General features: G+C 41.9%; 1 protein-coding gene across 1 annotated transcript in view; it reads right to left on the bottom strand.

The window, feature by feature from the left end:
* Nucleotides 1-8,070, bottom strand: part of LOC309396047 (LIM/homeobox protein LMX-1.2-like) — a 100,003-nt gene extending 91,933 nt beyond the window's left edge. Inside the window, exons 1-2 of the mRNA XM_081960789.1 lie at nt 7,970-8,070; nt 241-326 (exon numbers count right to left, since the gene is read on the bottom strand). Of these exons, the coding sequence (XP_081816915.1) occupies nt 241-298 (58 nt within the window). The 5' untranslated portion in view covers nt 299-326; nt 7,970-8,070. The remainder of the gene's footprint in view (nt 1-240; nt 327-7,969) is intronic.
* Between the last annotated feature and the right edge of the window lie 1,314 nt (nt 8,071-9,384).

Consider the following 9,384-nt stretch of genomic DNA (forward strand, 5'->3'; position numbering starts at 1 on the left):
ATTGACCTCTTAGGAATGGGGAGAGGTCAATAGCAGACAGTTTAAGATAAAAGTTATGGGGATTTGAAGATATAACAACACAGTCAGGTAAATCAGTGTTTCTCAAAGTCATGCTATAGTGGGACAAATTAGCATGTAACCAACATGGACTAGAGGACTGTACAGGGTGTACACTATACAATCTCACTATCAAGCAGCACTCTTTGGAGCTCAATACATTTCCCCAAACTAGGAACTTACCATAGCCCAAGACTGGCATGGCCTGCTGCAGACAAGAGGGGGCCTCTTCAGTCTTCATCCTCCAGGCCTGGCAGCAGAAGATGGGCCTGTCAAAGAGAAGCTAGTCATCAAAATAGGAGCGATAAGGAAAGACAGACTAGATTATGCTGTACTCAAGATAGGAGAAAGTGTTTGTTTTCCATAAATCCATCTTCGACCTGCCTACTGGGAAATTCCAAATGGGGTAAATAATCTAGTTAGTTAGAGACTGTTTTGGATTTTGGAATGGGACTGTCATCATTTGTTCTCTAGCCTCATAACTTGTATGTATCTCCAGCAATTACATCAGGGACAGACAATCTACAGGCAACATATCATCCTTGACTGCAAAAAGTTCAGCTTGAAAGGTCTACAGCAATCTGTGGATGCTATCACCATACAATGCTGCTGCTGATGATTAATTTTTTTCCACCAGGTAAACCTTAAGTAAGTTTTTCAACAGTAAAAGCAACTTAGCAGTGGGGCAAATGTCTGAAGAAAGTAATGAGCTGCTTTTTTTTCTGGATGATTTGAAGTAGAAGCTGGACAACTGAAATACTGAAGTGAAATAGGTAGCAAACAACTCAAATAAATAAAATGCATTTGCTCAAATTCTTGCATAAAGCTAGACATTACACTAAGTAATCTTGGTTTCCCTTTTCATCCCCATGATTTTATGAATCTGCTATTTGTAGATGAGGGCTTTGGCGTGTTCTTATTCATGTTAGAGGAATCACTAACTATATTTAAAAGCCTTAGGAACAGTCCCACACTTTTTCTGATCAGTTGGCGATGCTCTCTCAACAGTTCTCCAAAGTTGTCACTGAACAATGGTGTTATTTTTATCATCGTATAATAAAGAGAAAGAGAAACCTCATATTGTACTAAACCATAATGTGATCTTGGGGTTTTTTTAGGGTCTCTAAAGTTAGGGTGTTATGTGAATCTAGGCAATTATAGTTATGAAACAAATCTTAGTCTGTGATTTAGAGTGATGAGTGAATTCAGTTAATCAGGTCATGATCAAGGTAAAAATGCATATAATTCTTATTTCATAACCATTTATGGTCCCTCCACTCTATAATAAACAAATATCCTCATTTTAAAAACATGTCTGCAAAAGATAGCATGAAAGACATGTTACATGGTTACCTGGGAGATATTAAAATGAGATCTTCATTAGTTTTTTTAAAGAGTCAAATGGGAAATTTCTAGCTTGCTTCCAGTGTCAGATGAATTCTGATCATGATTATCCAGAAGAAATGCTCTTCCTTTTACTTGTTTGTAATATTCTATGATTGATTCTAAGGTTAAATCAGAATTATAATTGCTGTAACACAGGATTGCAGTTGTAAATAATTCAGCTGTATTTGGCAAGTTCTTGCCATATTAGAATTATTATTTTTTGTTTTTTTGTGAATATCAACATCTTTCCTTCGCATATTCCTATTTTTCTGGAGTCCCACCCCCCCCGCCCCCAAGAGCCATTGTATTACAGTAATAGGAAGTGTAATAACATATACAATAAGTCTACCTTTCTATGAATTAATGCCTCCCCAGATATGTAGTACTACAGTGCCCATCGTCCCTAACTCTAAGACAAGCAATAACCATAATGTCTAAGAATTACGCCATGGCTAACAGATCTGGACTGCAACTCTCTGAACCACCACTAAGTGACAGTGAAATCTCTTCCACTTTGAGGCCTTCTAGTGGTTTTTTGGATTTGAGCAGCCCAGATTGTGGCTACTAACATTGATTGTTGTCTTAATGCCCAATTAAGTAGCTAGCGGGTGAGAAAAAGAGGATGGAGCCCTCGTCACAAAAATGTGATTCTCACTTCCCTTTTGAATTGTTCTGAAGGAGCTGGTATATGCTCACAGCACACACTGCTCTGAGGCTGTTGGCTTTTTGTAATGTTTTAGGACAAAACATTGATACTGATAGTGGGTCTTGATTAGGACAAGTTCTGGACATCCTATTAAATTAAAATGCACTTTGCAGTTCCAGTCTTTGCCTTGTATAATAAGGTAGTAATGTAAGTAGAATAAAATGATATAGTAATTATTCTTTGCTCCTTGTTTTAGGTGTCTCTTTGTGGGGAAATGGCAAAACCAGTGGAGTAGCTTGTGCAGGAATGCTTCATTTTGTAGAGATAAGCAATTTAAAGGGAATTATTGAGTGTAACAACATCAGACTCCATTCAGTCACACTCTACACAAATTAAGCAAAGGAAGGGGGCAGAACCGAACAGTAAATCACTCAGAGACACAGCCTCTTCTGTGAGGCTTTGAACTCATAGAATCTTTTTTCATTATTTGAAGTTATTCCTCTGGGCAATAACTAATCCAAATGAAACTGACCTCAAATCTAAACCAAGGACCCAAACCCAATATAATGTTTGAATCTGAGAGTGAAATGTGGAAATTAAAACACAGTTAACTTATTTGTGGCTCAGAGGTTTGTGAACTCATTTAGCATGGCTTATTCAGTAAACATGGTTAAGCCAATCCTGGCTTAGTATGTTACGTATACTCAGCTCCAGAATCCTTGCAGTTCCAACAACCAGGAAAGAAATTGCATGGTTGTATTATTTAACAGCAATCTTATTTCCATTATTTGGGGGTAAACATCTGTTTAACTCACTGGAGCCTACTTCCAATGAAATGCAGGCTTTCCAGGGAAACCGCATAGTATAATTTCTGTGGAACGCCCTATTTATACTTTTCTGCATTTACCTTTGAGAAAACCTGTACAAGACAGTGGTGTTCTCCCAGCCAGACAAAGGTCTATGGAGATTCATCCAGATCATAGTTGTCCCAAAGGTGCTAAAGGCAACTGGGGACTTTTCTTTCTTTGTTTGTTTCCTTGAAGACATTTTGGAAGAGAAGCGAAACGTCTTCAAGGAAAAAAACCAACAACAAAAGTCCAGTTGCTTTTTTTTTTTTTTAAAGCATCTTTGGAACTCCCGGCCAAACAGGCTTTAGGGACATATTTTTTTAAAAAAATTCTTTTAAACCGTGGTGATTAAACGAGGCAGCGAATAAGTTGAATAATGGATTGGAGAGAGAGAGAGAGAAAGAAAGAAAACTGACTAGGACGTGGGGTAGGTAAACTTGAAGTTGAAGGACTGCTTCGGTGAAGACTAACGCTAGCTGCTTCCATCTGATGAGGAGCCCATTACGCACTTACACCTCTCTACCATCACTTGTCCGGTTCACGATTCTTTTATCAGTGGGATGGCTCAAGTGATAAAACAGCTAAATAAACAAGGGAAAAATCAAGGGTGGTTGGTGCCTTCAAATGCCATCCCGATCGCCAACGTCGTCGAGAAATACCCTGCGCCTAGCGATGGTTCGGCTCCGGCGATCCAGCAACCGGGAAGGGCGGGAGGTGGGGGGGGGAGCAGCGAACGGTGCGAGCACCAACGTTCCAACGGAAGTTTTCTCTTCAAAGGCGGAGAATTTCACTTGTGCCGCGAAGGGTTCGAATGCGCCCAAGCTCGTAACGGGCGAAAGTTTGGCTGTTCCGCGCTCGGGCGACAAGCGAACCCGTTCTTTTCATCTTCTATTATTATTTTTTAAGATCTTTTCGAAAGCTTTAGACTAAATACTTCATTCTCTTCTTAGCAATAACAACAACAACGAATTAAAGTATCTGGATGGCGTGGAAAGACTTTTTTGGTAACATAAACTTGGCCAGATAAGGAATGTTAGGTGTCGTCCCCCCCACCTCCCAAGTCGTGGATAAATTTAAACGAATGGCTAAAGTGAGGCGTTTGTTTTTAAAAAAGAGATTCTGTGATATTTTAGCACGATTACAAAATCCGCGGGGTAAAGCTACATTTTGTGTCTTTCCCCCTTCCTGTTTCGAATTTAGGAACCCATTTGCTAAATGCGAGTTTGTTGTGAAGTGGTTATTCCATGTTTCTGACCTGGGTGACTTTTTATAGTAAATTTAAGGATGTTCTTGTCATTAAATAGTTATATTTCAAAACTCGCTTGAAGATGCTTGAAAAGAAAGAAGAAAAGAAGAAAGAAGCAAAGAAGAAAAAGAAAGAAAGAAAATAGGCGTTATATAAAATCATGCCAGGCTGATATGAATGATGCTGTAAATTTTAAACACCAAATAGATGTATGCAAAAGCATTTTAATTTAAGGTAAACAATTGGATTTGTTTGTATACCTAAGCTTATTTTCACCCATATGACATGCTTTGTAGGAGAGCCAGAGCAAATTATGTAAAATAAAGAGCTGATATGATTGTTGGGTTGGGTTGAGAAGTTAGATCGGTTCAAATTCCTACTTTGGAATGAAATTCTTTGATAGTTCAGATAGAAAATATTCTTGCCTGCTTTAACAAGCTGAGTGGATAAAATAGTTTGAGCTATTTGAAGGAAAATTAGACATAAATGTATTCAAATAACATGAACACTGAGAGCATATGCACCAAAGACAAATTCCTTGTGTGTCCAATCACACTTGGCCAATAAAGAATTCTATTTTAAAATTAATTAGAAGCCATTTATCCAAATGAAAAGATATCCATAAACAATCGAACAAATAATAAGAGACATGATATAAGCTGCTTTCTTTCCCAGTTCACACTAAAATATATTTTCTGTCCAAATTCTATTTCCCTTCAACCTCACTGGCTGATGCTTATATTACCCAAATCTTGTCTGCTTAACTATGGTTTGATGACCAGGCCACAATTGGGTGGGATCATACATGTGGCACTAAGCCAAAAAACCAAGCTTTACCAATCACAATAACTGGATTTACATTCTAAACCAAAAACCCATTCCAGTTTAGCAAAATTTATGAAAACAGCTCCTGTCGCTGCAAGCTTTGATGGGACTAAACCACTTTTTATATTCAACCTTCCTTGCAAGCCAACCCTTTCAAGACTTGCTAACCCAATCACTTTAGGCAAGAGCTTATGGGTCACCTCTGAGCTTTCTCCTATGGAAACTTCAACCACTTAATCCAACAGGTCCAGCTCTAGCGGAATCCAATGGGTTGGTTTTGTGGCTGCAGTAAATTTAACAGAGCCATCTCTCTTGAATGTTGCATCTCTTGAATGCAAAAAGAAGGACAGTTTGGGAGCTTGGCTTTATTATATTTTTAATAAATATATGCTTTATTTTACACACACACACACACACGCTCATATACATACACACATATGAATACACACACACAAACACACACACACAAGTGAGGAAAACAGAATTTTTGGAAGCCCTGGAACATTTTGATGCAAGCATGAATGCAATTCATAATAATTCATTCCTCTTGATCATGTGTTTTTCACATACACACACCCCTTGAGGAAGGGAATATTTAGTGATATTTACATGTAAGGGTGGCAAGATCTCCTCCCTTCCCTCCACCCTAATTCACTGACTATCAAATCTGGATGCATGTATTATTATTATTATTATTATTATTATTATTATTATTATTATTATTATTATTATTATTATTATTATTATTATTATTATTATTATTATTATTATTATTATTATTTTAAAGCAAGGAATAATAAAAACAGCCCAGTCGTTTGCTCTTATTTCCAGAGAGAATCTTTACTCAATTTGCCAGATGGGTGACTAGGGTCAAATTGACTTGCCTTGGAAAACTGTGCCCAGCCAGTTTTAAATCCCAGTTAAAAGTGCCCTGAGAAGTCCAAAGATGGGATCTGTGCACAGCCTGGTGGGAATAGGGATATGTTCGAGCCTTAGCCGCCGTACAAAAGATGTGGGAAAGAAGACGCAGTGGTGGGACAGGGAGTTATTGTTCAGGATGGTAGAAAGTGTTGTTGCTGTTTTATTTATAGCAGTGTGCAATAACAAGCTAGGGCCAGGGAGAAACATGCAGGAAATCGACTACCTATGCAAAAAAAAAAAAAAAAAACCCCATTCTGATTTATAGGTGGAGATCTTATCTAAGCCCTTGAAGGAAATGCTGATTAATTAGTTTAAGCGGCCATCAATTATTTCCCATTAAAGATGCTTCCATTTGCAAATATGAGAAACAAGAATAAAAAGCTCGCCAAAGAAGAGGGGCTGCCCCAGAACTTATTCGAAATTGTTGTGAGACTTAAAAGTGCCACCTAGAATTCCCCCCACCCTCCGCAAAGTAGTAAAATTAAGCCCTCCCCAATATACCGTGAGTGTGCCTCGATACATATATAGATATATAGATGCTCTGCACTTGCCTGCAAAGCTATAGATCCACCTCTCACACTTTAGAAAACATCTCAAAAAGCTATACCCCTCGTTGGAAAAACATCGGCAGCCGCCTGCAAGCTAGAGAAGCGGCGGACCAACCTTTGCCGAAAAGGCGGCGTGGAATCGCAATCTTTGCAGGTTAAGGGCGTACATTTCCTACCCCTATTTACCCCGTGAGCAAGCCCCTCGCAGTCAGTAGGACTTTCTGCCGAAGAGATGCCTTACTGTGTTGCACGGTTCTCCTTCAACCTGTGCCCTCCCGGAATAACGGTTATTTTCATATGCTTTTGACCGTATCAAACAACACCCATATATCAAAAAGAAAAAAATGACACACCAGTTTAATAAAGTTCCCCCGAGTCTTTCATTCCCACCCACCCACCCACCCAGGGGTTAGAAGAGAAAGGGTTGGAAGGAAAAGAAAAGATTCTTCCTCTCCTTCTAACTCAAATGGGGTTAGATTTTTCCATTTCTCCACCCACTAACAACCAACCTTTCGAATCCACGTCTCCTCCTCCCTTCCCTTAGGGTTAAAAGACCTTATACATTTTTCCTCTCGGTCCTCTTCTCCCCTTCCACTTTTTCCCTAAGCCCACTCTGTACAACGGGAAGGCTTTCCACCGTAGGGGTCTTTTAATTTCAAGAGTGGAGGTCGTTGCTGAACTAGTTCGAGGGCTCGAGGGGAATTTTGGAAGTACTCCGCTCCAGAGAGGTCCCTGGAAATGCACATCGCCTGCTGTCTAATGTCCTCAATTAAAATTTTTCAATTCCGCCCTAGCCTTCATCCAAAAGAACAAGAATTAGGAGCATTTAAAGGTGCGCACATTTCAAACAAACGGTTTGCAGAAATAAGATCCATCGGGGATGGGGATGGGAGGACGACAAAACCTAAGACCAATTAACCATGTACTAGCATGGCTGGGCAACTTGGCTTGCACTGTTTTAAATGCGCGCGTGATTTATTTGGGAGCGATCTTCTCCATAAGCAGTGGGGCTTCTTCCGACGAAGCCTGGCATTTACCATAGATCGTGTGCCCACGGGTATGTATTAAAGAGCACTAAAGAGCATGAGCAGTCCCATAGGCTTTAATATAGCGTCCTGCTCTCCATAGAGGTCAAATGACACCCCCCCTTTTTTTTGGAAAGGAGGAAGCTCGCCCCTTCCATTATTCCCCTTTGCAACGGGACGTTCCGCGGAGCCCGAAAGAAGAAGAAGAAGAAGAAGAAGAAGAAGAAGAAGAAGAAGAAGAAGAAGAAGAAGAAGAAGAAGAAGAAGAAGAAGAAGAAGAAGAAGAAGAAGAAGAAGAAGAAGAAGAAGAGCTGTTGGTACCACAAACTGTGCAGATCGACACCCCCCCCCCCCGCCCCCTGTCTGAGCCACTCAAGCTAGTGACCAGCCTAACCCTGCTTTATTGAAAGGGAAATCCGCGGTTTATTCTGCACCCTCTTCCCGTTTACCCTCCCGCTGGCTGGTACCTTTGGAGAACCCCGACCGAGGGAGAGAGGAGGCGCGCAATTTCTCCATCCAGTTTATTCACAGGGCGCCAGCTTTAGGTCTCTCCACGGGCAGGCTGAAATCCACGGACTCTCTTCCTCCCCCCCCCTCCCCTCCGCCCTCACCCCTTATAATTAAGTAAAGTTTCTAACGGTAATTAACTCCCTGGAGGGAGGGAATCTCTCTCGAGCCCATAAGTCATTTCTACGTGTGTGACTCTCTGTGTGTGTGTGTAGATTAGTCACATCTGATTGTAATATACAAACTAAAGATTATTTCCACACTCACCTCCCTCACACACACACACACACCCTGCCAGCCATCTTTCCAGCGGTGAGAAACCCGGAGAAGAGAGAAGGGAGCTTTCGGAACAAGCGCTCGTCCCCCGCTCTCCAACCTTCCCACTTGCGCCAAGGTGGAAGCGGGTGGAGAGACTGAGAGGGGAAAACTGGAGAGACTGCAACACACACACACACACACACACACACACACACACACACACACACACACACACACACACACGCCACCTCGCCAGTCCACCATTCAGCCTTCCGAGGCTGCCGCTGGAACCCCTTTAGATCCCTTTAGATCCCTCTTCCCACCCCGGCCGTCCGACTCGCAACCTACCGAGCTCTGGCGCTGTTTTTTCCTCTGCCGGTCCCGTCTGCCTTCAGCGGCGGCGGAGAAATGGGGAGAGGAGGAGGCGAAGGAGGCGAAGGAGGCGGGGGAGGGGGAAGATGAGGGGGGAGGTGGGGGCTTCCCCCCACTATTGTCTAACGCTTGCATTGGAGGGGGGGGGGGATTTAACGCGAATTCTCCAGACAAAACAAATGGCGCGCCAGCAGGGATGTCTAGGAGCCCCTCCAAGAGCTGATACCCCCCCACTCCACACCCACCCACCCCATAACGCTACCTGTCATTCTGGAAGCCCGCAAAAAGAGACAGCGCTGGCCGCGTTGGGTTGCAGAGCCCTCTGTCTCAGGTGTGTTAGGGTCTTGGGAATAAATTCCCTCCTGAAGACCTTCTGTACCACGCTTTAGGGTTCAGAGTTCCTAAAGTGGAATTCGACCCAGAAAGCAAACTCATGGAAGTATAGCATTAGATGCAACTGTCCCTGTTTTGATGGGGGTGGAGGGTGAGGGGAGTTTCTTCCCAATTACAATTGCAACAATTTGTTTACCTAAACAACAAAACGGCCCAAGAATTGGATAAGAGAGAGAAGGAGGAGAAAGAGAAGAAGGAGGAAAAGGAGAAGAAGGAGAAGAAGAGTAGAGTGGAGGAAGAAGGGAGGAAGGGAGAGAGAGAGAGGAGAGAACAATAACTTCTTACAAATGGTTTAAGAGGCTCTTGAGCTTTTCAGGAAAGCAATCTAGATTCTGATCCGATGTTCCAGAAT

The sequence above is a fragment of the Natrix helvetica genome, assembly GCF_964273705.1.
Source record: "Natrix helvetica genome assembly, chromosome: 1".
Taxonomy (NCBI): Eukaryota; Metazoa; Chordata; class Lepidosauria; order Squamata; family Natricidae; genus Natrix; species Natrix helvetica.